The sequence below is a fragment of the Desmodus rotundus genome, chromosome 3 (genome assembly GCF_022682495.2).
Source record: "Desmodus rotundus isolate HL8 chromosome 3, HLdesRot8A.1, whole genome shotgun sequence".
Lineage (NCBI taxonomy): Eukaryota > Metazoa > Chordata > Mammalia > Chiroptera > Phyllostomidae > Desmodus > Desmodus rotundus.
Genome location: NC_071389.1, coordinates 201,676,002 through 201,703,941, shown reverse-complemented (window position 1 = coordinate 201,703,941; position 27,940 = coordinate 201,676,002). Strand labels below are relative to the sequence as shown.

Here is a 27,940-nt window from a genome sequence, read left to right as displayed (position 1 = left end):
CAGGGCCAAATCAAGTACAGAGCTGACAGCCCTGGGGCTCACCACCTTCCTCCCGGCACTGAAAGACCCGCCGGTGGGTCCCGGGCCGTCCCCGGGGACCAATGCGGGGGGGGGGCAGCTGGGAGCAGCAGGTTCGTCTGTCAGGAGACTCCCAGGCGCTGCCTCCCTAGGAGTGTGGGGTGCTGAGGCCCCCGAGAACGGTTAAGGCCTGGTAGCCTCCATCCGGGAAAAGGCAGGGGTGTGGCTGGCCTACTCCTAGGCGGAGGGTTGGGGTACTCGGAGAGAACCGCGAGGGCACCGGGTCCCCGCTCTGGCCCGGCTCGCTCCCACAGCGCCGAGGCCGGGGCTCCCCTGTGACCCGGGGGGCACCCGGCGTGTGGGTCGGCCGACGGGCGCTCGCTGCCTGACGCAAACCTGGGCCCGAACCGGCCCGAACCTGCCTGGTGCTGCGACGCCGCACTGGGGTCTGCGACGCGAGGGGCGCACGGGGAGCAACCAGCCCACCCCTCCTTCCCCCGCCCTCGCCCCGCCCGCCACCGTTGGGGGCGGGGCCGCTGCTCCCGCGCGCTCCGGCCCCTCCTCGGCCACACAAAGGCCCGTCTCCATGGCAGCCGCGCGGGCCGGAGCGCAGCGCCGATCGCGGCCCGGGCGCCATCGAGCCTTGGCGGAGGACGTGCAGGTACCGAGATCCCGGTTCAGGGCCCGCGGGGCGGACGCGCTGGTCTGGGGGCTTCGCCATTAGCGCTGCTCCGCCCGGCCTGCTGGGCTCGGGGAGCTGGGACGCCGGGCAGCTGCTACTCCGCCGAGGGTAACTCGGGCCTTGGCCCCTTCCATGTGCCCATAGGGCTGGGACGGGCCGCTCCCGACCCACGGTCTTCCAGGGCGAGGGATGCGGTACCGGGGGGAGCGGGTCTGGCTCAGCCTAGGGTCCCCCGGGACCCCTCCCGCCGCCTGTGTCTCTCCAGAGCGTCTTGCTCCCGCTCTGATTCCCCAGTCTTCCTCCCCGCCCATGCCCCCCTCTCTCCCGCCGCCGAGATCCGAGATCCTTGCCCAGGGCAGAGATCGCCCCTGTTGTGCCAGAACTCACGCACCCATCCACCCAGCCGCGGTTTCAGGGTGGCCAAGCCCGGCTTTTCCTAGGGGCTGGACCTGTCGGCAGGCCGGGCAGTCCCCATGCTCCCTGGGACTCCCTGTGATGAGGGCTTGGGCCGGGCCTGTCCAGGCTGGAAAGTGGTGCAGGGCTCCCGGTTGGGACTAGGGGCGCCCCGGCCCTGGGCCTGCGTCTTCCCAGGGCCTGGTTGGACAGTTCCTGTTGTGTGTTGTTGGTGTGGTGCGTGGGTGGACGCCCTGCGACCCAGGAAGAACTGGGCAGCCCAGTGCTTGGGCCGTGCACCTCTATATGCCTCTGGAAGGAAGCTCTCTTGGGTAGGCCCTTCCCACCCCTCTGTGCTCTGGTTGCACGGCCGGTTTGGGGGATCCCTTGACTCAGGAGCCCCAGAGTTTCCTGCCAGAGCCCCCTCTTCCTAGCAACTTGGAAAAGGAGTGAAGGGGTCCCTCTGGGCCCACCATGGCTCCTGGTGGGGCTCAGGACTGGGGGCGAGGCTGGGCCTGAAAGCTGGTGGAATGTTCTGGGGCTTGTGGGTCTCTCTGGGGAGGTAGGTCCCCTCTCCTGCACTCCCAGAGGTGGGGGGGGTCTCGGACTGCCCCCGTGCCCAGAGGTTACCCCAGTTTGGAGGAGGAGCCTTTAGGAGGTCTGAGAGTTGGACCGAGGGCGGGACGTCCCAGGAGGGTAGGTCGGCACAGGCCCGGCCGGCCTGCTGGGTATTTTTGTGGAGTGACAGCTTCGAGGGATTCCCAGAGAAGACTGAGCGCAAGCAGGTGGGCTCAGACAGTTTGAGCCTCCCACCTCCTCCCACCGTAGTTATTGGGGGCCCAGTCTTAGGATGGGGGGGCGCCTGAGGTCTGACCAGGGGTTCCTCGCCCCAGAAGGGGAGGGAAGTTACTGAGAAAAACAGGGTTTGGAATTCGAGTCACCCTCCCCCACCGGCCGACTGCCAAGAAGGAATTATTTTGGATTATCCAGCCGTGTCCAGCCACCCAAGGGGGGAGGCTGCAGCCTGGGAGAGAGGGACCCACTTCCGGGGCCATGGGGTGAGAGCCTCAGGAGGAAGAGGCAGCGAGTCTGGGCAGCTCCCCCCTTCCCCCCAGGCCCTTCAGAGGCTGCTCAGACCGGTCAGAGGCGGGGCGGGGTGGGAGGGGAGGGGATGCGTCACCCTCCAGTTGGAGAAAGCCCAAGGTTGGCCCCAGTGGGCCTGTGGAGCCAGCCTGGGGGAGACTGGGGGACAGAAGGAGCCCTGGGTCCTATCCAAGGGGCCAGCGGGAGGACCCCTCCATCCGCAGAGGCCCCGGAACCATGGCCTTGAGCTGGGCTCAGGGCCACACCTGTGGTCGGTTACTCACACCCTGTGCTTCCCAGAGATGACAGGGAGCAGGTAGGGGTGTGACTGAGGCTGCTTGGGGTGGGGCACTGGGGTCTCCCATGGGCACTGAAGCTCAGGCCACCTACCTGCCCCTGACTGACCCGCTGACTGGCAGCTAACATGCACAGCCTCCCTCCAAGCTGCTCTGACCGCCCAGCTCTCGCCCCTTGTACAGTCCCACTGTGGGGCCTCTCAGCCAGTCCCACAGCCGAGGGTACCGAGACCATTCTGAGTCTCTGCCGGCTGGGCTCCCTGGGTCCCAGTAGCCCTGTAGGGACCCCTTGGAAGAGTCGGAGCCAGCAGCTGGGCCGAGTGCAGGAAGCCCAGGGGCCTGGCCCCAGCCCAGCCAGTGGAGCAGAAGAGATGGGATTGGAAGGCACTGGGGTGGGCTGGCAGCCTGGCGAGGGTCCGTATGGCACAGGCCCCCTCTCCCAGCAGCCGTCCTAGGACCTAGGCCATTCTGGAGGCATCTTGGGGTCCTGTTCGCTACCACGTGCCCGATCCTGGGGCCCCAGCCAGTGGTCCCCAGGGATGTGGGTGTGGCAGGGGGTGCCCTGATGAGGGGAGGCCGAGGGGCCAGGCCCTGTACCAGCAGGGCTGTCTTCCTGCGGGCAGGAAGTTCTTATTTGTGTCCTGCCTCAGTCCTTCTCTCTGCAGCACCAGGCCCCTGGCCTCCCGGGCTGGGAATGAGCCTGTCTTCCCTGTTGAGCCGCCTTGGACTAGCGCCAGGAAAGCTGGGGGGCCCTTTGTGGGGGACAGGGGGAGAGGGGAGCTGTCCTCCAGGCTTGGCCCATCAAAGCCAGAGCGTCTCCCAGCCTCAACTGCCTCTGTGAGGTGGAGGCAGGTTCAGGGCGAGCAGGTTGAGTCACTTTTGGGGGGTGGGGGCTGGGCAGAGTCCCTCTCCCTGAGGCTAATGACTGTTTGTATTTGGGGTGGGGCCTCCAACTAATTGTCTTTGGTCTCAAACCCAGGGCAGCGGAAGGTGGGACCAGTGGCTTGTCTTTGGCTTTGGGGGGAGGCGAGGGTGGCACCTCTTCTTCCCTTTTCTCTCCAGTTCTTCCCCTTGGAGGTTTCACATCCCGAGACAGACTCCTGCTTCTTCCCCCCCCCCCCGCCCCTCCCCCCATGTTGAGGCAAGAACCCGGCCACATCCTGGGCTCCCCTCCGTCCCACACTTCACCAGGTCTCTGCTGCACCTGAAGGGCTGGGCTGGTGGCCTCTGCGGTCCTGCCCCAGGGCCCACCCGAATGTGGCTGGCGTTACTCTGCTCTTCACCAGCCCCATGGCCTTGGCCAGGCTTGATGGCCAGGCAGCTCAGAGGACACCTGCAAGTCTGCCCGGGCCCAGTTGTTACCCTACAGGCTGGCCTTGACCTGGAGCTGGGATTTCTGTCTACCCTCCCTGTCACCCTCTCAGCCACCCTTTCCACACAGAGATGGCCCACTGACCACTGCCCTCTCCCAACCCCCCACCATGGCCTCTGCCCACCTCAGTGCCTGGAGCCCAGTGGGCTGGGCTGGGCTGGGGTCAGGGGGTCAGGGCCCAGCTTGGCGCCTACGCCCTCTCCTCCCCTGAGATTGTGTGGCTTCTGAAAGCTGGCAGTTCCCCATCTGGGTGCCAGATGGGTCCTGGCCCAGGTGGGGCAAGGGCCTTGGAGACAGGGGTGGGGGCAGGGGGGCCTTTGGGGAGTAGTCTGGGTTCTGACCCCAGCCCTGCCATCAGCCCTGCCCTGGACCTTTCACTTCTGGGTGTGGAGGCTGGACTCCGGGGTGCCACCCCCAGTCCCCCCAGCAGTTCCCATGGGAACTCTGGGCCGAGAGGAACGGGGGCGAGTCAGATCTCTGCCCCGGCTGGGCCCCTCCTCAGGAAGAGTAAGAAAGGGGAAAAGGGTTTGATGTCAGCCTTGCGGGAGGCACCTGTGTCAACAGCAGTCCGGGCGGGCATGCTGCTGGCCGGCTGGCCTTCCACTCTGGCCTCAGGGCTGGGGCCTTGCTGGGGGCACCTCCTCCAGGCACCCTGCTGGGCTGCCCATGGCTGAGGCTGTTCCAGAGGCCACAGCAGGAGCACTCTGGCCATGTGGGTGACCGTGGGCAGGGGTGACTGGCTTGGTGCCCACCTGGGGCTGGGGCTGTGCTCACCTGGGTCTTTGAGTGCTGGGGAAGCGGTGCTGGGTGGGGCCTGGGAACAGCCCTGAGAGTCCAGGGATCTTGACCCTGTCTTGGGGTGCCAGGGGCCTGTGTCAGTGGTGGGGCAGAGGCCACGGGATGGGGTGACCTGGGCAGTGCAGGCCCAGCTCGGGGAGGTGGGCATGAGGCTCCAGCCCTTTTGGGTTCCAGTTCCCCACCCCACCCCAGGGTGTTTTCAGAATCGGGACCCAGGACACTTAGAGGTGAGGCTGGGAGGGAAGGGGAGAAGGGGAGCTCAGGAGGGGAGAACAGTGTTCAATCCAGCCAGGGGGCTGGTGGCGGGGGAGGGGGGCCTGTGGGGGGAGGGGCCCCAGCTTGCCCCCCCCTGCTCCCCACAGGGGCTCCCCAGCCTGGCCAGGGGACCTAGGGGACATGGCCTTCCAACCCCATCTTGGCATCTGGCCTGATTTAGGGGGCTGCCCTCAGGCACCTCAGGACCCTGGAGAGGATGTCAGGATTGGGGATGGGTGGCCCAGGAGCAGGAATTGGGGAAGACCCAGGCAGGTCTGTCTCCCAGGCCCAGCAGGTACTTCCTGGGGGTGGCCTCTGGCCACACCCCTGTGTGTGGCAGCTCCTTGCTCAGCTGAGTGACCCACTGAATGGGGAAAGGGGAGGGCCTGACTCCCGGGAGCTGGGGCTCCTTCCTGGGTGCACCATGGGAAGGCGGGGTGCCTACCTCCTCCCACGTAATCCAGGGCTCTCTTCCCTCATCACAACCCACAGTGGGCCCACCTCCCTTTGAGCTGGGGTGTTTCCTCACTGGGAAATCCTAGTCTCTGCCCTCCCAAGGTGTGGGTCCCTGACCACTGTCCCACCAGCCAGGCCTCCAGACCTTGCCCAGCACCCCAAGCACCATGCACCTGACCAGGTCCCCAGCCTCCTCCCAACAGGAGACTGGCACTGTCCTCTGCGCTTCTCCCTCTGTCCCCACCTTTCCCACACATGGTTCCTCCCTCCAGCCAGCTCCCAGCACAGTTCTGACAGGTGGGGCCCCTGGGCACCTGGGCTGACCCAGTGCGGGGGCTGCACAAACCCCTCCCACCCACAGCCTCCCGCAGCCCAGGTGCCTGGGTCTGAGGTGCTTCCCTTGGCTCTCTGCCCTGGGGACAGTCTCGGGGTGTGGGCAGGGCCCCCATTGCCATCACAGACCTGTGTGCCTGTACATGTGTGGTCACGAGGACGTGAGTGGGGGCTGGCATGCCAGTCTGGCACAGTGCCCCAGGCTAATTGTGGGGTTCGGCTGTGATGGAGGAGGCGGGGCCGGGGTGACCGCCCGAGGCGCTGACAGCCTGACGGGGAGATTATAGGCCTCGTTTGCTCCTCACTTGCTTGCGCCCTTAACCGTCAGCCCCTCACGCCCACCCCCGCCTCCTGCACAAGGCCTAGGAAGGGGGCTTTGGGTGGGGGCTGGTTCTGGGCCAGCTGCAGCCACTGGAGCCTCAGGCTGCCTGGCAAGCAACATCCAGCCAGCTGGGAGGTGAGCCTGCAAAGGAGTGGACCAGTGTGGGCCTCTCAGACGTGGGGTGGGGTCAGCAGGCAGGGAGGCAGACCCCCTTGGTCTATGCCTGTTGTTGACCCTCAAATGCCCACAGGACTGCCCCCAGACTCATTCCCAGCTGGCGTGTGGGGGTAGGGCACTCAGCTGGGCACACAGGTGCCTCGCCCCTTCTGTGGCTGGGCAGCTGTCTGGACTGCCTCTTCCCCAGTGGTGGCCCGAGGGGACCTTGGTTCCTGCTGTGGATGCCCTGCAGTGCCTGCCCGGGCCCCAGCCCAGACCTGGCCCCTTCTAACCTCTCACTCCCTCTTCCTGTCCCTATCAAACAGGACTACCCGGGAGGTTATCTCGAGGTCATGTGCACACCTGCCTCAGGGCCAGCCCCGTCCCTTTCATCCTTTCCTTGTGCAGCTCGGGTTTGAGCTGCTGCCACCATGTGCCGGGCCCCACAGGGGCTCCTGGACACCAGAGGGCGGCACTCCTTTCCCTGTCCAGGGCACAGCGCCTTGGGTGGCACGCAGGAAGTTCTGAGGAAGCTTTGGGCTGAGCGGCTGGGATGGGTCACCAGGCCCCAGTTTGGTGTTCCTCGTGCTCATGGGGAAGTCCTGGGGAAGGGCCACACAGAGGAGGGACATGGGGTGGGGCTGGAGTGGGGGCACCAAGGAGGGGGCCCACACTGTGTCCGGGCGGGACATGATGGTGGCAGGGGCGGTTAGGAGAGAGCTGGGCCTCCAGCATGGTTGGGGGGCGACGTCAGAGCCTGCAGAACCCACTTGGTCCTGAGGAGGAAGGTCTGCGGTGGTGGGCGGGGCCCACGGGGTTATTCTTGAGTGACAGATCAATGTACTGAAACCTTGTTCCAGGCTTTTCTAAGCCACCTTGCCACGAACGTAGGCAGCGAGTGATGGGGACAGGAGGGCGGCCCAGTGGCTAGCAGTGCAGGTCCCAGTCTGCGTGGTCACAGTCCCGTGGCAGCAGTAGTCACAGAGAGGAGGAGGCCCAGCAGGTGCCCTCTGGAGACACCTGAGGGCCCGATCTCTATGCAAATGTCCTTGTTGGGGGGACCTCAGGCCTGGCAGGGGTGGGGCCGGAGGAGCTGGGGTCTCTGGGCACATTCCTCTTGGCCTCCGGCCTTGGGCCTGGGACCTTCTCACCGCCACCCGCCTGGGGCGACTTCATGCTGGGACCCAGAGCCTGGACTGCAGGGGAAGCTGACCAGCCCTCCCCAGCCCAGGCTGGGGTGGAGGGAGCAACCGGCCCCAGAAGCCAGGGCTGGTGGGAGGGGGCGGTGACACCCTACACCTGGGAGGGGTCCTGTGGGAGGCTCTGGTGGCACTGGCGCGAGGCACAGGCTAGACGTCAGTGTCCCTGGAGCCCCGCCCAGCCCCACCCGGCTCCTAGGTGGTGGTTCAGGGAGACCTTGGCCTTCCTTGGGGTGAGTCGGGTCGCGCACGCAGCCCTGGGTTGTGGGTCCCGCAGGCGGCGGTGGGGCCAAAGTCGTGCGTGATTGGCCAGCAGCGGAGGGCCGAGCCCCGGGGCTGACCCTGGGGCCTGGGGCGGAGCCGAAAGGCCTACGGCAGGTAATGGCTGTCGGGCGCTCGGCGTTGCCAGACTCCAGGTGAGCGCGGTGCGGGGCCGGTGCCCTGCGCCCACGTGGCCACCGCGCCGTCAGTCTTAGTGGAGGTCCGGCGCGTCCCGGGTCGCAGGTGAGGCTCGCGCGGTGGCCACGTGCCCCCCTCCGAGTGTGCGGCCGGGTGGGGGCGGCGCCCGGAGAGCCACCGCGGCCCCGGGTCGCTCCCCGGGGAGTCTGGTGGCGCCGGCGCCGGGAGTGGTTCTGCTGCCCGGCCTGTAGGGAAGGGACGCGCAAGACCGGCCTCCCTGGTGGGGGAGGCTCCCGGCGCTGAACTGAGACCCCGGCCACGACCGCACCGGCTCGGATAACCCCCCTCCGCACCCCGCCCCTCAGTCCGGCGCTGGTTTGGAAAACAGCCGAGGCCCGAGGTGCTGGCTCTGGGCTGTTTTGTCTCCTCTGATTTGTTTTGCGCTCCCGGCTAATTGCAGATTTGCATTTTCGTCGCGGGAACGGAGGCCCAGTCCCCAAGCTGCCAGCTGCTCGGTGGGGGAGGGGCGGCTCCCGCTTCGCTGTGGGCCCTGCCGCCGAGGCCAGGTGGCCCCGGGCCAGCCCGGTGAGGACCGGGCTCTACCCTCGCTGTCATTCTTCGCTCCCTGGCCCCTCCCACACTCGCAGGTCTTTAATGACCGCCACAGAGCTAGGCACGCCCCCAACGCACCGCAGAGTGGGGGGTGCTGCATCTACCCTTACCTGCGCCTGCCCCTACCTGGCCCAGCCTTTGCCTGTCTGCGGGTCCTGAGTCCACGCTGTGGTCTCCGGCTGCCCCTGCTGGAGCCCTCCTTCCCTGGGCCGGCCACTCCCATTGTTTTGATTTTAATGGTCAGAAATTGCTCCATCTGTGTTTGCTTGAACAAAGTGGTGTTGGAAGAGCCCCCAGCTGTAGCCTGCACCCCAGAGGCCTCCTCCTGGTGCAGGGAGACCTGGGGATGGGGGTGGAGGACAGCCTCCAGCCCTGGACCCTGGTCTGGAGTGAGGACCCTGCCCTCCTTCCGCTAGGCACCTCCGTGTAGCCTCACCTGTTGGGGTGGGGGCAGAACCCCTGCACCAAGGGCCTGGCCGCTGCTGGTTAGAGAAAGATGGGACCTGAGGAGGGGGCCACAGCGTAACCCACGGGCTCGGGGCTCCTACTGCTCCCCCCGGGTTCAGGGCTGTGGAAAGGCCCCCCTCCTGTGCCCTGGCTGGGGGCCGAGACGCCACTGTGTGGGTGAAGTTTGGGGACCAGCTGCAGGGGGCTCTTGGCTCCCTCTTCTGCGTGTCACTCCTACCGGTTCGTGGGGCTCAGACTCACGAGGGCTGGATCTGGAGTTTAGACCGTGCTCAGGGAGGGCTGGTCCATGAGGACCAGAGACCCTGAAGGACAAGTGACAGTCTGCAGGGCCCACAGGGTGAGAGTCTCAGGGCTCTGGGGCTTGTGTGGGAGTCTCCCGGGGGCACAGCAAAGGCAGTGACATGTCAACACCCACACCTCCTCCACTGCAGGCACCGCCACACACGGGGCCCTTACGCCGCGGGGCAGCTCACCGAGGCCGTGCTGTTACCAACCCCGGTTGCACGCAGGGAGGCGGAGCAGAGTGTAGCCTTGTAGAGAGTCCGTGAACTCCGGTAGAAAAGGACAGCTGGGGTTTGAACCCAGTAGCCTGGCTACTCTGAGGCCCCTGCGTGCAGCCAGGGCTGGGGGAGGGGGGTGACCCTTCTGAGAGCTGGAGACAAAGGCTGGCTCCTGGTGGAGGAGGGAGAAGGTGGGAGAGCTGGGGGCCGGAGCTGGGTGGCTGAGAGCCAGGCACCCTGAGTTAGGACAGCCCCAGGATTTAGGGCTGAGGAGGGAGAAGGGTCCAGGTCCCTTCTGTGGGAAGTGTGGACTGGAGGAGCTCAGGGTTGGAGGGCTGAGCAGTGGGCCCAGCCTGGCCCGGTCCCTGGTGGGGGGAGGTGGGCGTGTGCGGGCTCAGGAAGATGTCCTTTGGAAGAGACCAGCCTCCCTTGGCCTTGCCTGCTGCAGACACACCACCAGGGTCTAGGCCAGTGGAGGACTGGGGACAAGTTCAGGGGCTGGAGGAGGCTGAGGGAAGAGCGGGCCCAGGGGAACTGGGAGGCCGACCTAACCGCCCCTTTAAAGTGCCGTGTGTGCACGCCCTGTGCCTTTGGTGCGCTGTGGGCCAGACCTAGCGAGCCAGGCCTCCACCTGCTGTCTCCGCAGCCCCAGGCCAGGCAGGCCCCAGCTTCCTGTCCTGACACCCTGCGGTTTGGCCCCTGATTGCCTGCGGAGTGGCCTCTGCTCCTTTCACAAAGGCTGCCTTGAGTAGGACACCTCTCAGCCTCCACTCCACTCTGGGGGTCTCTCCTGGGTCCCTCTGTCCAGGTTAACCCTTTCCTGCTCAGCCAGGGGCTGAGGAAACCGAAGAGATGTCCTGCCACAGGGAAGTGCTGCTGTTGCTGCCCTCCTTGTCCCCTCTGGCCCCCCTGGACCCGCCCTAGGTCTGGTCCTGCTCCCCAGGGTGTGGGTGGAGGGTGGCCATGTTGGGGAGCGTGCTGTGTAGGCCGGTAGGGGCTGGGCCTGGTGGAGGAGGTGGCACCACACTGGGGTTAGGGGCTGAGGCTGGACGTGGGGGTCTGCGACAGGCAAGGGGGAACTGGGCCTGGGAGGTAGAGTAGAGCTGGAGGGGATGGGGGCACAATCATGATTATGCACTTCTCTTTTTACTTAGTCAAGTATGCATGAATAGATTATAAAAATTTTCAAAAAGCGGCAAATGAAGATACTTTGCTGTCTTAGCCCCTCCTCCCTGCCCCTGGGCTTCACCACTATTTTCTGTTTGGAGGAAGGGAGCTTCTAGAACAGCTCAGCAATTAACCCCCTGTGTACCCACATAGACACCTGTGGACATGCCTAGAATCCTGGGCTACAGCCATCCTGGGTGCTGTTGCAGGGTGGGGGGCGGTCAACATGGACTACCCACCCGCGTCGGGTCTATGGTTTTTCCGGGTCCTCACTCGCTCGGATGCTGGGTGGTTGCCAGACTTTCAGTGTAATAAACCATGCTGAGAAGTATCCTTGGACGGGTCTTCCCTGTGGGTATACTTGGGTGTTTATCCAGGAGAGGATACAATAGCAAGCATTGCCCAGTGCTACAGTGTAACAAGCTCTCCTGAGGCTTTTCCTGAATGAATCATTTAGTCCTTACAAACCCCTGGGGGAGCTCACTGTGGATGTCTCCATTTCACAGATGGGGAATGAGGCACAGAGAAGTTAAATAATTTGCCCAAGATCACACAGCTAGTAAGTAGAGTTGCAGGGGTCATGGGTGTGCACTTTTTTAAAAAAGCCATTTTATTTTAATTTGAGTGATATATGTACCTTTTAAAAGGCGGAAAGTGACAATAGACTTGTAATAATAGCAAGTGGTTCCTTCCCCTTTTTCTGCCTTTTTTGAGCAGAGGAGAGAAGGGAGTGTCAGGCTTGCCTTCTGGAGTTGGGGTATATGCACCCCAGTGGGGTGCTGGTCTAGGGGCATGGAGTAGGCAGAGGAGGTTGGGGGTCTCCTGCTGTAGGATGGCAGAGGCCAGTGGGGTCCTCTGGCTGCTCCCCATCCCCGACATGGAGCAGAGGAGACAGGTGGAAGCAGGCCAGGCTTGTGGTGAGACCGCTGTCTCTCCTTTGCTTCCTAGAGGATTTTGATGCCAGAGGGGAGCAGAGCCTGAGCTGGACCGCTGGAGCGTGGTGAGTGGGGTCTGGGCCCCACTTGGGGAAGGCAGTGGGAGCTATAGCCTCGCAGGGCGGCTGAAGGTGCCTTTCCCTGGCTGTGTGGTGTTGGGGCACTGGTCCTGCCAGGACCCGTGTGGGCATGCCTGCTCCAACCCAAGGGCCATGCCCATGGGGGCCGCTGCCAGGCCCCCAGTTCCCTGAGCTAGGTTTCGCTTGGGTGGAGGGTTCTGCAGGGAGACTGGGAGGTGATTGGGTGCTGGAGTACTGGGTTCTGGAACAGCAGGGCCGGGAATTTGGACTTGGTGGGAAGGGGCGCCTGTCCAGACGCTTTCTGGGCCAGCAGCGGGCTGGAGTCGGTGTGACTTCTTGGAAGTGCACCTCCGGACTTCAGCCAGGAAGGCCCTCTGACGCCCCTGAGGAAATCCCCGCTGCCGGGTAAGCAGGGGTCCTGCCACCTTCAAAACAGGAAGTGCCCGTTCCAGGAACTCCAGAGGCAGGAAGCTTAGCTGGCAGGTCACCCTTTGCTCCTGGGCCTGGCCAGGCAGGTCACCTGAAGCTTTGTTTGTTCAGGAAGTGGAGAGCTGCTGCCTCTGGAGAGGGACCCCAGTGCAAGTCCCTCCTGCCAGCCTGAGTGGCCTGGGCTCACCCAGCAGGGGGGTTGGAGACAACACCCTCTGCCCCGCTGCCTGAAGCCCAAAGGGTCGGTGGGGCAGGGAGCCTGGCTTTGCCCCAGCCTGCTGCCTGGGGGGTGGGGGGTGGAGGGGAGGGGCTGGGCAGCAGCTTGGCCTCTGGGTCAGCTCCTTGGCCACACAGGAGGTACACACTGGGGCCTCGGGGCAGAGGAGCAGGCTGGGCCCGTCGGGTGGACTGTTAACCAGAGAAAGCCCTCAGCGTTCTCTTCAGGCATTGGGACTGCGGTGGTGTGGGCTAGCAAGGCTGGGGGTGGTCCCAGGTCGGAGCCGAGAACTTTTCCAGAAGGTGGGTGTCCCTATGTTCCCCCACTTGGTTGGCTCTGGGTTCACATTCTGGTGGGCGCTTCAGACCAGCAGAGGGACCTGGGTCCATTTGGGACCATCCAGACTGCTCAGGGTGGCCTGGCTTATGGCTGGTCTGGCTCCGCCCCACCCCCTGCCCCGCCCCTACCGCCTGAGCTCCCTCCCAGGCCGGGAGAACATTCCATTCATTCCCGGCTCCCTTGGCCAGAACCGCAGCCAGCAGCCAAGCGGGCAGGGTCGCCGCTGTGACTGGGGCACTCGGGTGAGTGGGGCCCGGCGGGGAGGGCCAGCCTAGTCTAAAGGCCGAGGGGCCTGGCGGCACCACCTTGCCAGAGTGGACTTTGGACCCAGGCAAGCACGTGTGGGAGGCAGGCCCTTTCCTTCCTGGGAGGGCCCATGGAGTGACTGCCAGCTGGTGCCCCCGAGCCCAGGGCCACTCCCGGTCGCCTGGTTCTGGGCAGAGTCTGAGTCACAGGCTTCCTAGCTCCAGTCTGGGGAATCTCCCCAACTGCGCCATCCTCTCTCCTGGACAGGCAGCCAAGCTCAGAGAGGGTCCCCCCCGAAGGACTGACCATCTTGCTTTACAGCCCTGTGGGGCTTGTGACATCGTCCTGACTCTGAGCAAAGCCACCGTCTCCTCCCTACCTGGGCTCCTCTGATTGCCTTCCTTTGGGCCCCCTTCACCTCTACCTGCCCAGCCTCTGCCTGCAGGCAGTCAGGGGCTCCTTCCCAGGTCCCTGGCGTGTCCCCTCCTGGGCCACCCTCCTGCTAGCTAGGGTGCGTCTCCTCTCCCAGGCTCCTCTCCCAGTGATGGGGCAGGCACTGAACTCCCTGGGGCAGGGTGGGGCTCCGTGCAGAGGCGGGAGCTGCCCAGCTGAGGGGGCTTCCTAGTGGCCCAAGGGAAGAAGCAAATTGGCTGGCTGTGAGAGTCGCAGGGTGCGTTCCGGTAACCACAGCTTCGCTCAAAGCCAGTGCCCCAGGGAAACTTCCCGGCCGCAGAGCGCTCCTATCTGCTTCCTTGGAGGCGATGGATGGATGCAGGCAGGGGGGCGGCACTGTCAAAGGGCAGTAGAAGAGCGATTGTTTCTGGATGGAAGGAGTGAGCCCAGGGCGTGCTGTCTGAGGTGGCCACAAGGGGTGCACTAGATACCCTGGAGGTGCAGGCTGGGCCGTGCTAGCCCCTCCTTACCCTCCATCGACCTCATGGCGTATGCGGGGTGGCCCTAGGTGTCAGGCCTGGCATCCCTGGGCTCTTTCTCACGCAAGGAGAGGGTAGCCTGTGGGGGCAGCAGGCGGCGCTGGTGCGGGGGTTCTGGCCAGGACAGATGGGGTCCTGAGGATGAGGGCATACAGGACTGACCCCAGGTGGAAGAGGCCAGGGGCAGGGTGGCCCTGCCTGAGTTGGGAAGAGAGACCCTTAGATGCTCTGGGACCCCTTGTGGGGCCTGGGATCCATCCTCCAATCCGGGGGCCTCTGCCCAGCCTGGGCCTCAGCAGTTCATCCCTCACACACGGACAAGTGTGGGGACCTGGGGACCTGTAGGGGGATGGTGCTCAGGCAGACACCTGCACACAGACAGGGCTTGCCTGCCCTGCAGGTGGTGCACCCACCACAGACTGCGGGGTCTTTGGGGTCTTTGGTCTCAGACTTCCTGGATTCAGCTGTTCCCAGCAGACCCTGGCTGTGTCATTGGGGGGAAGGGGGTGGGGGGCAGGGCTGGGCCGTGGCCGAGTGGCTCTGGTGGGCATGTTGAAAAAGCATGAGCCTAAGCTCCCTTTAGGCTGCAGCTTTGGTTTGCTCTGTGCTTCCTGCCAGGTGGCACCGTGTGCCGAGAGTCAGGTGTAGGTCAGGTGTGTGGTCTCTCTGTTTGCATGTCCATGGCTGTTGGTCAGCCTGGCCCTCTGATAGGGCTTATGTTTTGGGGATGGTACCCCTCAGACCACCTGGAGCTCTTAGGGGTCATGGGGCGTGGGGATGTGCCTGGGAGACTTCTGGAGTAGCTGCTCGGTTGCCTTGGAGGTGGAGGCCAGGGCACAGTCCTCCGGGGTGGCCACGGCTGCGCCTGCAGCATGCAGCTGCAGGGGCCAGGCCCCAGTCACAGGGTAGACTCCCAGGTGGGCTTCTTGTGAAGGGCTGGGGGATGGTCTCCTTGGGGATGAGAGGGGTGTGTCTGGCCACACGTGGGAGGTAGGGAAGGGACTGGGCACTCAGGGTGCACTGGGCAGCCTTGCGCCTCCCCGGCCTGCATTCTGGTCATGCAGGTGGGGTCCGGAAGGGGGGGCATCTGGGGTGACCCGTGATGGGGGTCCTGCCAGTCTGGGCCGCCCTGACCCTCCCCTCTTCCCACAGGGTGCCGGGGGTGATGGCACTGCAGCTCTGGGCCCTGACCCTCCTGGGCCTTGCGGGCTCGAGCGCGGGACTACAGCCCCCCCGGAAGCAGGACTTCTTCCGCAGCGAGACCGACCTGAACCACCTGGCCGTGGATGAGGCGTCGGGCATGGTGTACCTGGGGGCCGTGAATGCGCTCTACCAGCTGAGTGCTGACCTGCAGCTGGAGCAGCAGGCGGCCACAGGCCCAGCCCTGGACAACAAAAAGTGCACCCCGCCCATCGAGCACAGCCAGTGCCACGAGGCCGTGCTGACCGACAATACCAACCAGCTGCTGCTGCTGGACCCGCCGGGGAAGCGCCTCATCGAGTGTGGCAGCCTCTTCAAGGGCATCTGTGCCCTGCGCTCCCTCGGCAACATCTCCGAGCGCCTCTTCTACGAGGACGGCAGCGGCGAGAGGTCCTTCGTGGCCAGCAACGACGAGAGCGTGGCCACGGTGGGGCTGGTGAGTGCCCCCCAGCCTGGCCGCGAGCGCCTGCTGTTCGTGGGCAAAGGCAACGGGCCGTATGACAACGGCGTCATCGTGAGCACCCGCCTGCTGGACCGGGCTGGGGGCCGGGAGGCGTTCGAGGCCTACAGTGACCAGGCCACCTACAAAGCTGGGTACATGTCCAGCAACACCCAGCAGTTCGTGGCCGCCTTCGAGGACGGCCTCTACGTCTTCTTCGTCTTCAACCAGCACGACAAGCACCCGCCGCAGAACCGCACGCTGGTGGCACGCATGTGCAAGGACGACTCCTCCTACTACTCCTACCTGGAGATGGACCTGCAGTGCCTCGACCCCGGGGACGGGGACGGCCCGGCCGCCGCCTTCAGCACCTGCCTGGCGGCCTCTGTGGCCACGTCGGGCGCCGGCAGGGTGCTCTACGCCGTCTTCACCAGAGACGAGCAGAAAGGCGGGGGGCCTCGTGCGGGCCTCTGCCTCTTCCCTCTGGCCGAGGTCAATGCCAAGATGCAGGCCAACCGCAACGCCTGCTACACGGGCCCCTCGAAGGCCGGCCACGACGCCTTCTACAAGCCCTTCCACGGCGACATCCAGTGTGGCGGCCACGGTGCGGTACGTGGCCTCAGCTGTCCCCTGTGCGCGCGGGCCTGCGCGTTGCTGCTGCCTGCTGGCGCGTCCCAGCCCTTGCCGGCGCGTGAGGGCCGAGTGAGGGGCGCAGGTGGGCGGTGTCTCTGTCGTCAGGTCGGCGCCTGCCGGGCCCTTTTCTTGGGACGTGTGTGGGGCCAGAGAGTGCTGGGAGCCCTGGTGGGGAGAGGCCTTGGCAGGTGGGGGTGTCTGTGCCCACTCTTTACGCCACGGTCCGCAGGACGCCAGCCAGAGCTTCCTGTGTGGCTCGGAGCACCTGCCCTACCCGCTGGGCAGCCGAGAGGGCCTCACGGCCACTGCCGTGCTGCAGCGCAGAGGCCTGAACCTGACGGCCGTGACGGTGACCACTGAGGATGGCCACACCATTGCCTTCCTGGGCACCTCGGATGGCCAAGTCCTCAAAGTGAGGCCTGGAGCGGGGGTGGGGGGGCTGGAGGGGCTGCCTTCTTGTGAACGCCACCCTCACGCTGCCGCCCTCGCGCCGTGGCCCTCGCGCCACAGGTGTACCTGGCCCCAGATGGCAGCTTCGTGGAGTACGGCTCCATCCCCGTGGAGATCAACAAGAGGATCAAGCAGGACCTGGTGCTGTCCGCAGACCAGGCCAGTCTGTACGCCATGACCCAGGACAAGGTGGGCCTCGGGGCCCTGGAGGAGTGGCCTGGTGGCCGGGCCACTGTGGTCAGCCTAGAGGGGTGCAGACAAAGACCAGGAGGGGCCGACCCTCCTCTCCTTGGGGTCCTGGCAGCGTCTCCATCCCTGTTTCTAGAACCTCCACTGTCTGAGCTGTGTCCCTGGTCCCTCCTCAGACCCACCCTGGTGGGAGCGATGGGTTGGTCCTCTGAGTGGGCATCCCCAAAGGTGGGCAGGGCAGCGGGCCCCTCGCAGCCCTGTGAGCTTGACCAGTGGGGACAGCCTATCAGGGGGCTGCTGTAGGAGCCCTTCAGGCCAGCCTCAGGAGGACTACGGCACCCAAAGGCCCCTCCCAGGGAGTGGGGTCAGAGGGCCTGGGCTGGCGGGTGGCGGGACCCTGGACACCGTGGCTTCCTGGGACCCAGCACCATTGTTCCTGGGTAGAGGCTGTCACTGGGCCAGGGCCACACGGAGCCTAGCACACAGGCGCTGCCTGCAGCCCTCGTTGGCTTTTAATAAAGGCTCAAAGATGCAGGTGGGGTCAAGCCAGTGGCCCCAGGGAAAATCTGGGGCCCGAGGGTGTCCCGGTGGCCGCGGTCCTGCTCACTGCCCTGCTGTCCCCAGGCGTTCCGGCTTCCCGTGCAGGAGTGTCTGAGCTACGAAAACTGCACGCAGTGCCTCGGCTCCCAGGACCCCTACTGCGGCTGGTGCATCGTGGAGGGCCAGTGAGCGCCTGGGCTGGGGTCTCGGCCCACCCTGGGAACGCGGGGTGGCCCACCCCGTGGTGGACAGGTGCCCGGGCTGAGGCTTCCCCTGCCCCTGCAGGTGCACCAGGAGGGCCGAGTGCTCGCGGGCTAACGAGAGTGGACACTGGCTGTGGAGCCGCGGGGAGTCCTGCGTGACCGTCACTGGGGCCCGCCCACAGAACATGAGCCGGTGGGCCCAGGGGGAGGTGCGTGGCCGGCAGTGGCGGGGCGTAGGGAAGAGTAGGGCTGTGGCCCCAGCTCTTAGGACGGGCGGGAGACCCCCACAGCACCTCGCTCCTGGCCTGGGCTCCAGGTGCTGAGCCTGAGGCCGGGGAGGCCCCAGCTCCTGTGTGTCCAGGGCACCCTGTGCCCTGTCCTGGGAAGGTGGGGGTGATGGGGTCAGGTCTGGTGTCCCCTCCGGGTGTCAGCCCATACACGAGCAGGGCTCTGCTGGAGAACTCGTCAGGACTGGTCCTCTGGTTGGGGGGTTCTCCTCACTGACGGCCCAGCCCTGGTCTCCCCACCCCCTAAGGCTGGGCAGAGGGGTCCGGACTGTGTGGCATGAGCTGCATGGCCTCCCCCAGGTACAGCTGACAGTCAGTCCTCTCCCGGCCCTTGGGGAGGAGGACAAGCTGCTCTGCCGCTTCGGTGACTCTCCTCCTCACCCTGCCCTCGTGAAGGGCGACGTCGTCACCTGCAACTCAACGAGCACCGTTCCCAGCACGCCCCCCGGCCAGGGTGAGGCCCTGTCCTCCACAATAGGCGCTTCCTCCTTCCTCTACCTGGGGGGGTCGCTTGCCCCACCCACTAACCCCTCCTGTGACCCGGTCCCCAGGCACGCAGGGTGAGGTGGAGGGAGGGGCAGAGGCCCACGGGCGGTCGGGGTTCTGGGTGCCCAGAGCTGCTGGGCCTGTGTGCCCTCACCCCACCCCTCCCTCGGGCCTCCTGAGCCCTTCCATGGGCTTCTGTCAAATCTCCTCAGTGCTGTCCTGTTGTCCCCGGCCCACCCCACCCCCCACACCCCCCTCCCCCGGTGGCCAGGCTGTGAAAGTGGGCCAGGGCAGGTGCCAAGCCTTTGTCCCCTGAGCCTTCCGGGCAGGTGATGGGAGTCTGCTGGGGCAGGCGGGAGCCATGCAGTGACGTGCAGGCACCTGGCAGGCGCTCTGCCCCAGACACCGAGGAACCCTGCGGGGACAGAGAGTCTGAAGACGCAGAGCCCTGGGGACCAACACCTGAGCCACCATCTGAGGGCAGGTGGCAGGCCTGTGGGGCCGGGTGCACGTCAGTGGGCCCCTCCCACACCAGGGCCCTGCACTGTCTGGCTCAAACTCTGTGTGGTGGCCTGTTGGGCGCTGTGACCGGACGAGGAGTCAGGCTGGCAGAGGCCCAGCTCCAGGCCCTCCCCCCACTGCCACCACGCCCGAGATGCTCTGTGGCTCCTGCCTGACACCTTCCCCGTCTGCCACCTGCAGACCACGTGGCTGTGGACATCCAGCTCCTCTTCCAGCACAGCGGCGTCTTCCTCACCTCCCACCAGTACCCCTTCTACGACTGCCGCGAGGCCATGAGCCTGGCGGAGAACCTGCCGTGAGTGTCCCCCCCCCCCAGCCCCCGGCTTCCCCTGCCCCTGCCCCTGCCTCAGTCCCCACACTCCCTGCCGCCCTCGCCCCCAGGTGCATCTCCTGTGCCAGTAGCCGCTGGACCTGCCAGTGGGACCTGCGCTCCCACCAGTGTCAGGAGGCCTCAAGCAACCCTGAGGATGGCATCGTGCGTGCTCACATGGTGAGAGGTGACGGGCGCCGAGGGGGAGTGTGGCCTCTCGGCCAAGGCCCACTGGCACCTGACTGGCCTCACTCTGCAGGAGGACAGCTGCCCCCAGTTCTTGGACCCCAGCCCACTGGTCATCCCCATGAACCACGAGACGGAGGTGGCCTTCCAGGGCAAGAACCTGGACACAGTGCAGGTGGGGCTTCCTCAGCGCCCCCCCACAAGCCGGTGCCCAGAGCTCTCGGGCCTTCCTCCCACCCCCACCCCCCGGCCCCGGCACAGGGCTCAGCCCCTGAAGTCCTTGCTCATCGAACACAGTGCTGGGGGCAGAAGGAGGCGGAGAGGTCCGGGGCCTCGTGGGGGCTCTCTGACAAGCCTTGAGAACTCGCAGAGAGGAGGCGGGCCAGGTGGTTGAGGGGCTGGGCAGTGAGTGCCACTTAGCGAGCGAGCACCACGTTGCTCAGTCCTGGACTGTGGTGGGCTGTGTCCAGGAGTGGCAAAGTGGTCCATGGGGTGGGAGTGCCTAAGCTGGCCCAGGGGCTGTGGGGCATGGACAGGGCATCAGGAGTGGGCGGTGGGGCGGGAAGGGCTGGCCTGTTCCGGGTGTCCTCACTGCCTGGCCTTGTAGGGCTCCCTGCTTGTGGGCAGTGACTTGCTCAAGTTTGAGGTGCCGGTGAGCACGCGGGAGAAAGGAACCTTCTTCTTTCGGACCCCGAAGGTACGGCTCCCAGGGTGGGCAGAGCAGGCTGCTGGGCCCCTAGGGCGGGCCCTGAGGGCAGCTCAGTGACCTCCGGGGAAGAGGAAGCAGGGGTGGCTGGCAGATGTCCGTGTCCCCGTCTTGTGGAAGCAGAATGATCCCTGGTGTCTCCGAGGCTCTAACCCCTCCCCCGCTGCCCCTCGGCTAGGAGGGGACCACATGGTCGCCCTCCGGCACCCGGTGGCAGCAGAGTGCAGTGTGTCCCTGCGTGTCCCCCCAGCTCTCTCATGATGGGAATGAAACGCTGCCCCTGCACCTGTACGTCAAGTGCGACGACGACAAGAAGAACATCGACAGCAAGCTCCAAGGTGGGCAGGGAGGGCGGCAGAACTGGGCGGCGTGTGGAGGCTGGGCAGGGAGGGGGCGGCCCTGCTGACCCTCGGCTTCCCCTTCCACAGTGACTCTCTACAACTGCTCCTTCGGCCGCAGCGACTGCAGCCTGTGCCTGGCCGCCGACCCCGCCTACAAGTGCGTGTGGTGCGGCGGGCGGAGCGGATGTGTGTACGAGGCCCTGTGCAGCAGCGCCACCTCCGAGTGCCCGCCGCCTGTCATCGCCAGGGTGGGCCCGGGGGCCTGCCCAGTGGGGAGGGGAGGGCCCCGGCCCGGCCCGGCCCAGCTGTTGGGTCAGCCGGGCTCTGTCGATTTCAGATCCAGCCGGAGACAGGCCCCCTGGGCGGTGGCATCCGTGTCACCATCCTCGGGTCGAATCTGGGGGTCAGAGCGGATGACGTCAAGAGGGTCACTGTGGCTGGCCGGAACTGTGCCTTTGATCCAGAACGGTACTCTGTGTCCACCCGGTGAGTGGACAGCTTGTGGCCTGGGCTCCATTGGTCGGGTCAGTGCCCACCCTGGGGGCCAGGAGCAGGCTCTGAGAGCCCCCCCCCCCCCGCTGCCCTCCAGGATCGTGTGTGCCGTTGAGGCTGCAGGGGTGCCCCTCACAGGGGGCGTTGAGGTGGACATCAACGGGAAGCTTGGCCACTCACCACCCCACGTCCAGTTCACCTACCAGGCGAGTACTTGGCACCCGAGGACCGGGCGGGTCTTGCAGGGACGGATGTGGGCAGCTGTGCCCTTGCCGCCTTCTGACGACTGTCAAGGTCAGCGGTGGGGCTGCCGCCCCAGCACTGACACCGGTGCCCCCACCTCTCCCCTAGGAGCCTCGGCCCCTCAGCGTGGAGCCCAAGCAGGGGCCTCAGGCGGGCGGCACCACGCTGACCATCAATGGCACCCACCTGGACACAGGCTCTGAGGAAGACGTGCGGGTGACCATCAGTAACGTCCCTTGTAACGTGTGGGTGTCACCTGCAGGCCAGTGCAGCTCTGGTCTGCCCTGGTCCCTGGGAGAGAGGGGGGCAGGGCCACCATCCCGGCCCACCGGCCCTGACTTAGTCTGGGGCTGGGGTTGGTCCCACGGTGGGGGTGACACTGACCGACCGGCACCTGGCACCTCTAGGACGCGGTTTGGGGCGCAGCTCCAGTGCGTCACCGGCCCCCAGGCGACTCTGGGGGAGCTGCCCCTGAAGATCTACTACGGGGGCTCCGAGGTGCCCAGCGCCGGAATCACCTTTGCCTACCGCGAGAACCCAGTGCTGTGGGCCTTTGAGCCCCTGCGCAGCTTCGTCAGGTGTGCCCCACACCCTGCCCTCGCCCCCTTGGAAGCCTCTGGGAACCCCCACTGCTCTCTCAGGTCAGCTCCCTGTTAGCAAACCTGGCAGGCAGGCCCGTCACGTGTGCTCTGAGCACGCCCCACCCTAGGGCAGGTGCACGCTCACGGAGACCTGCGTGTGCACCCAAAGCCGGAAGAGTTGGGTCGGGGACTCCAACCCCACCCTCCCAAGCCCACCATGTGGCCTGCGTGGGGGCGGGGCAGGGTGTGGGGCCTCGAGCTCACGCAGGCACCCCCACCCCACCCACCCCAGCGGCGGCCGCAGCATCAACGTGACAGGGCAGGGCTTCAGCCTGATCCAGAAGTTCTCCATGGTGGTCCTCGTCGAGCCCCTGCAGTCCTGGCGGCACCAGCGGGAGGCCAGGCCCCTGGAACCCACCATGGTCAGTGCTGCTGCGGGCGGCGGGCTCAGCGCCAGCGCTGGTCGCAGGGGACGGGCGGGGGAGGGAAGGGGCCTGTGCCAGTGGCCTGACGGCCTGACCTCGACCCGCAGGTGGTGGGCACGGACTACAAGTTCTGCAATGACTCCAGGGTTGTGTTCCTGTCCCCGGCCGTCCCCGAGGAGCCCGAGGCCTACAACCTCACGGTGCTCATTCAGATGGATGGGCACCGCGTCCTGCTTAGGACCGAGGCTGGGGCCTTTGAGTATGTGGCCGATCCCACCTTCAAGAACTTCACGGGGGGCGTCAAGAAGCAGGTCAACAAACTCATCCACGCCCAGGTGAGGGCCGGCTGCAGTCCCGGGGTCCGGGTCCTGAGCGGCCGCAGGTGGGGAGGCCACTCAGGGTCTGGACTGAGCTGGTCCAGGTGGACCTGAGTCCTTCCTGGTCGCCGTGACCCCACCCCGCCCCCACAGGGCACCAACCTGAACAAGGCCATGACTCTGCACGAGGCCGAGGCCTTCGTGGGCGCCGAGCGCTGCATCATGAAGACGCTGACGGAGACCGACCTGTACTGCGAGCCGCCGGAAGTGCAGCCGCCTCCCAAACGGCGGCAGAAGCGAGACACCACACACAACCTGCCCGAGTTCATCGTACGTGTGCGCCCCGACCGTGTGCACCCCGACCGGGCCTGAGGGCAGGCTGGGGGGGGAGCGCCAGGCTGTGCCTTGTGGCGCTGGGCTCACTCGCCTCAGCCACCCCGTGCTGACCTCTCCTCTCCACGCAGGTGAAGTTTGGCTCCCGGGAGTGGGTGCTGGGTCGCGTGGAGTATGACAGCCGTGCGAGTGAAGTGTCTCTCGGTGTCATCCTGCCGCTGGTCATACTGCCCATGGGTGTCCTCATCGCCCTGTTTGTCTACTGCTACTGGTAAGCCAGTCCCGCAGTCTCGGCCCCGCCCCCACAGTCTCGGCCACGCCCCTACTCTGCCCTCTGGTCACACCCCCGGCCCAGCTCTGGGGGGTGGGGTGCCGGCTGGGTGTCAGGAGCCTCCCTGTGCATAGGAGGAAGAGCCAGCAGGCAGAGCGCGAGTACGAGAAGATCAAGTCCCAGCTAGAGGGCCTGGAGGAGAGCGTGCGTGACCGCTGCAAAAAGGAGTTCACGGGTGCGGCCGCGGGGCACACGGGGCGGGGGGGTGCCCGGACCGGGGCCTGGGAAGCGGCAGCAGAGGGCGAGGCGTCAGTGGCGCTGTCCCCGCAGACCTGATGATTGAGATGGAGGACCAGACGAGCGACGTGCACGAGGCGGGCATCCCCGTGCTGGACTACAAGACGTACACCGACCGCGTCTTCTTCCTGCCCTCCAAGGACGGCGACAAGGACGTGATGATCACGGGCAAGCTGGACATCCCCGAGTCCCGGCGGCCCGTGGTGGAGCAGGCCCTCTATCAGTTTTCCAACCTGCTCAACAGCAAGTCCTTCCTCATCAATGTGAGTGGGCGGGGTGGGTGGCCAGGGCAGGAGGGTGGGCGGGCTGGGACCCGCAGGTGTGACCGGCCACCCCCACAGTTCATCCACACCCTGGAGAACCAGCGGGAGTTCTCAGCCCGCGCCAAGGTCTACTTTGCGTCTCTGCTGACGGTGGCTCTGCATGGGAAGCTGGAGTACTACACCGACATCATGCGCACGCTCTTCCTGGAGCTCATGGAGCAGTACGTGGTGGCCAAGAACCCCAAGCTGATGCTGCGCAGGTGTGTGGGGGCAGGGTGCGGAGGCAGAGCGCCTGGCGTGCTGGCAGGGGCGGCCAGGGTCCCCTCTGGTCACTGACTGCTCCCCCTCAGCATCTTCAGCCCCCTGTGGGACGCGGCAACATGCCTGACACAAGGGGGCTGGGCACTTGCTCACTGGCAGCTGGACGTGGGCATCCTGTCGGGGGCCCGGCCGGGGAGGCTGGTGTGGGAGCTCAAGGGGCACTGCGGGGCCCCTCAGTGCCGGGCCTGTCTGCACCTCCAGGTCTGAGACAGTGGTGGAGAGGATGCTGTCCAATTGGATGTCTATTTGCCTGTACCAGTACCTCAAGGTGGGCTCTACCTGGCTGGCGGCGGGTGGGGCTGTGGGGGAGGTATTACCCAAAGCCAGCGGCCAGGAAGCACTTCTGGGGGGCATGGTCAGCCCCCCACTGGAGGCTGAGCAGCCCATGTTGCTCCAGGACAGCGCTGGTGAGCCTCTGTACAAGCTCTTCAAGGCCATCAAGCACCAGGTCGAGAAGGGCCCTGTGGACGCTGTGCAGAAAAAGGCCAAGTACACCCTCAACGACACAGGGCTGCTGGGGGACGACGTGGAGTACGCACCCCTGGTGAGCCCCGCTGCCTGGCTCAGTGCTGTGGGCCAGGCTCCAGGCCAGCGCTGGCGGGAGGCCCTAAGCACAGTGGCCCCGACCTGCTGCCCGCGTGGGTGGGGCCGGGCTCACCGAGGGTGTCTGCTGGCACCTGCTGTGCGCTGCGAGGGCGTGCCCTCTGCGCCTCCGTCCCGACCCGCTAAGGCAGGGCCGCAGGGGAGGCGAGGCGAGGCGAGGCGAGGCGAGACTGGGCTGGCCAGGGTGTGTGTGGGGAGCTCCAGGCCGGCCTGCTGGTCCTTCATCCCACGTCCCCCTGCAGACGGTGAACGTGATCGTCCAGGATGAAGGGGTGGACGCCATCCCTGTCAAGGTCCTCAACTGCGACACCATCTCCCAGGTCAAGGAGAAGATCATTGACCAGGTGTACCGCACGCAGCCTTGCTCTCGCTGGCCCAAGGCGGACAGTGTGGTTCTTGGTGAGCACGGGCCCCGTGTGCCCACTCCTCATGCTGGTCGGGTGGGCGGAGTGGGGGGCAGCAGGGGGAGCCCTGCCAGGCGCTCTGTGGCCGGGTCCCAGGAGCTCGGCCGTGTCGCCCTGCAGAGTGGCGCCCTGGGTCCACCGCCCAGATCCTGTCTGACCTGGACCTGACGTCCCAGCGGGAGGGCCGGTGGAGGCGAATCAACACTCTCATGCACTACAACGTGAGTGCAGTGGCCCCGGGCCAGTTCCCTGCGGGCTGTGGGCTGCGGGCTGCGGGCTGCGGGGCGAGGCCGGGCCTCACAGCCTGGCCGTGTTCCCCAGGTCCGGGACGGAGCCACACTCATCCTGTCCAAGGCGGGGGTCTCCCAGCAGCCTGAGGACAGCCAGCAGGACCTGCCCGGGGAGCGTGAGTCCCTTCCTCTTGCCTGTTGTGTCTGGCCCCTCAGCGTGGACTAGTGTCCACCTCAAGGTGCCATCTGGGGACTGATGCTCCGGTGCCGACCCTCAGCGCACCCTCCCACAGGCCACGCTCTCCTGGAGGACGAGAACCGCGTGTGGCACCTGGTGCGGCCAGCGGACGAGGTGGAGGAGGGCAAGTCCAAGCGCGGCAGCATGAAGGAGAAGGAGCGCACCAAGGCCATCACGGAGATCTACCTGACCCGCCTGCTCTCGGTCAAGGTGGGCAGGGGGCGGCGGATGGACGGGCGGCAGCGGCGGGCAACGGGCAGAGCGCTGAGCCCCCTCCCCCCGCAGGGCACACTGCAGCAGTTCGTGGACAACTTCTTCCACAGCGTGCTGGCCCCCGGCCTGGCCGTGCCGCCCGCCGTCAAGTACTTCTTCGACTTCCTGGATGAGCAGGCGGAGAAGCATGACATCAAGGACGAGGACACCATCCACATCTGGAAGACCAACAGGTGGGGGTCCCTCTGCCCTGCCGCCCGCCCGCCCCGTGGTCCCAGTGGCCCCTCACCCGCTGTCCCTCTGCCTCAGTTTACCACTCCGGTTCTGGGTGAACATCCTCAAGAACCCCCACTTCATCTTTGACGTGCACGTCCACGAGGTGGTGGACGCCTCGCTGTCCGTCATCGCACAGACCTTCATGGACGCCTGCACGCGCACGGAGCACAAGCTGAGCCGCGTGAGTGGCCCCGCGGCGGCCTGGCGGGGGCAGGAGGGCCCGCAGGGGGCGGAGCCCACGGGAGAGCAGGGGCCGTGCTGGCATGTGCCGGGAGTTTTGTCTGGGGTGTGGATTTGCGCATTCGGAGCCGGAGCTCAGAAGGCAGGTGCAGGGTAAACGGGGTGAGGGGGACAGAGCCCGGGGATGGCCTCTGGCGGCCAGGGACCCCTGTCCCTTTCTCCCTCCGTGGGGACCCTTCCCTTACACCCTCAGAGAAATTGAGTTTTACTACAAAAGGAAAACTGATGTCAGCATGGGACACAGGTCACGTCTATCTGGGTGGGGTCCTGCCCTGCTATTCCTGAGAGGCGGAGCCCTGCTCCATCAGGGTTCGAGGGCAGGGACACCTGCCAGCCCACCCTGGCCTGGGCGTGACTTGGCTCTGACCCCACAGGACTCACCCAGCAACAAGCTGCTCTATGCCAAGGAGATCTCCACCTACAAGAAGATGGTGGAGGAGTGAGTGACCCCACCCCCACCCCCTCCCGGTGGGGCCCTGGGAGGTGCACCCTGTTGGGCAGCTTTGGGTCCTGACTCTGGGACCCATTGCACCCGCCCTTTCCCACAGCTACTACAAGGGGATCCGGCAGATGGTGCAAGTCAGCGACCAGGACATGAACACACACTTGGCCGAGATTTCCCGGGTAAGGGGGGCCCTCCCTTGGGCAGCAGACGGCACTGCAGGGTGAGGGGTGTCGTGCCCCCAGGAGACGGGCAGGGGGTGAAGCCAGTTGGGCCGATGTCTGTGGAGAGGTCAGCTCCAAGCCAGCCGTATCTGCCACGCAGCGGCGTGGATGGGGCGCTGCATCGGTTCGCGGCTGCCCTGTGCATCTGAGTGCTGTGGGGCTGTGGCCCTCTGTCTGCCGGTGCCACCTGTCGTGGCCCAGTGCTTGCTCTACTGGGGGCAGCTTCCTGCCCTCCCTTGCCCTGGGTCACACTGCCCCTTCCACAGGCACACACGGACTCCCTGAACACCCTCGTGGCCCTGCACCAGCTCTACCAGTACACACAGAAGTACTATGACGAGGTAGGCGGTGCCGTCCTCCCAGGGTGGCCATGCCGGGCAGCCCCTCCCTCCCGGAGCCTGACACGAGCCACCCTCAGGTCATCAACGCCCTGGAGGAGGACCCTGCTGCCCAGAAGATGCAGCTGGCCTTCCGCCTGCAGCAGATCGCTGCTGCGCTCGAGAACAAGGTCACAGACCTCTGACCTCCAGGCTCCGCCACACGGTCTCTGTCGGGGCACAGGTGCGTGATGCCCGACGCTGGCACCGAGTGGCCCTGGGGAACCAGACCTGGGTGGTGGGCTCCCGGGTGGTGTCGGGTACCCCCTGGTGGTGGAACCAGACGCTGGCAGGGGAGGAGCCCCCCGGGGCATGTGAGAGTGGGGGTGTGGGCGCGGAGGGGACCCCGCCTCAGTGTCGGCAGCCACAGGGCGTCTCTCTCCCCTGAGCAGCAGTGCCCGGCGCCCTCCAGCACCAGCTCCTCCTGAAGAACCAGCACGGGCGCTGTCTCTGCGTGGAGTCCCCTGAGCTACTCGCAAATGTGCCTTTAGCCCCCGGCGCCACCTGCGTCGCTGCCTCAGCCTCCTGTCGGGCCTCAGCCCCACTTCCCGAGCACCAGCAGCCGCCTCAGACGTGTGGGTTTAGCCTCTTTGGGGGGGGGGGCTGAGTGCCTGCAGCCCCCAGGCCCTCAATCCCAGACTGCCCGCCCCCCCCCCGCCCCCCCCACCGGAGGGGAGGAGAAAAGCGGTACGGTGCCTTCCTGACCTCACCTGGCCCGCCCTGCGGGGCGACCCTGCCCTGGGCAGACTGTGCTGCGGGCCTCACCTCCAAGGTCAAGCTGGATGTCAGACGTCGAGGCCCAGGCGGCCAGAGGGGACCCAGCAGACTGGAGGGCCTGGCCTCAGCCTGTCAGACAGGCTGTCCTGGAGGCTCTGCCCTGTCTGGGGGGCCGGCGGCTCAGCTAGGTCTCCCCCACCCTTTTTGTAAATCGTGTTCATTGTAAATCAAATACAGCTGTGTTTTTCATTCTG

At 66.0% G+C, this 27,940-nt stretch overlaps 1 protein-coding gene across 13 annotated transcripts; it reads left to right on the top strand.

Moving 5' to 3' along the window:
* Nucleotides 1–533: 533 nt before the first annotated feature.
* Nucleotides 534–27,940, top strand: PLXNB2 (plexin B2). 13 transcript variants are annotated; one of them, XM_053919832.2, is made up of 39 exons: nt 604–679; nt 11,016–11,068; nt 11,458–11,509; nt 14,840–15,935; nt 16,189–16,371; nt 16,470–16,598; nt 17,223–17,323; nt 17,424–17,550; nt 17,929–18,082; nt 18,817–18,931; nt 19,018–19,126; nt 19,206–19,307; nt 19,740–19,829; nt 20,089–20,176; nt 20,267–20,427; nt 20,517–20,665; nt 20,769–20,877; nt 21,023–21,159; nt 21,322–21,492; nt 21,788–21,917; nt 22,028–22,255; nt 22,391–22,567; nt 22,702–22,841; nt 22,976–23,076; nt 23,172–23,401; nt 23,480–23,661; nt 23,924–23,990; nt 24,120–24,266; nt 24,568–24,724; nt 24,850–24,950; nt 25,051–25,135; nt 25,253–25,407; nt 25,483–25,643; nt 25,720–25,867; nt 26,301–26,365; nt 26,475–26,550; nt 26,859–26,933; nt 27,011–27,153; nt 27,362–27,940. In XM_053919832.2, exons 4-38 carry the CDS (start codon nt 14,853–14,855, stop codon nt 27,113–27,115), a joined length of 5,538 nt encoding a protein of 1,845 aa, XP_053775807.1. In that variant the 5' UTR covers nt 604–679; nt 11,016–11,068; nt 11,458–11,509; nt 14,840–14,852; the 3' UTR covers nt 27,116–27,153; nt 27,362–27,940. The 13 variants fall into 13 exon arrangements, with proteins under 13 accessions (XP_053775815.1, XP_053775806.1, XP_053775807.1 ...); XM_053919834.1 differs by lacking the exon at nt 604–679 and adding an exon at nt 2,295–2,492; XM_053919833.2 differs by lacking the exon at nt 604–679 and adding an exon at nt 7,757–7,779.

Excerpts from the sequence above, each read along its gene's own strand:
- PLXNB2 (XM_053919830.1), top strand. Across the intron at positions 17,551-17,928 it reads GCCGGTGGGCCCAGGGGGAG|GTACAGCTGACAGTCAGTCC; the intron begins GTGCGTGGCCGG and ends GGCCTCCCCCAG. Across the intron at positions 20,878-21,022 it reads ACGTCCAGTTCACCTACCAG|GAGCCTCGGCCCCTCAGCGT; the intron begins GCGAGTACTTGG and ends CCTCTCCCCTAG.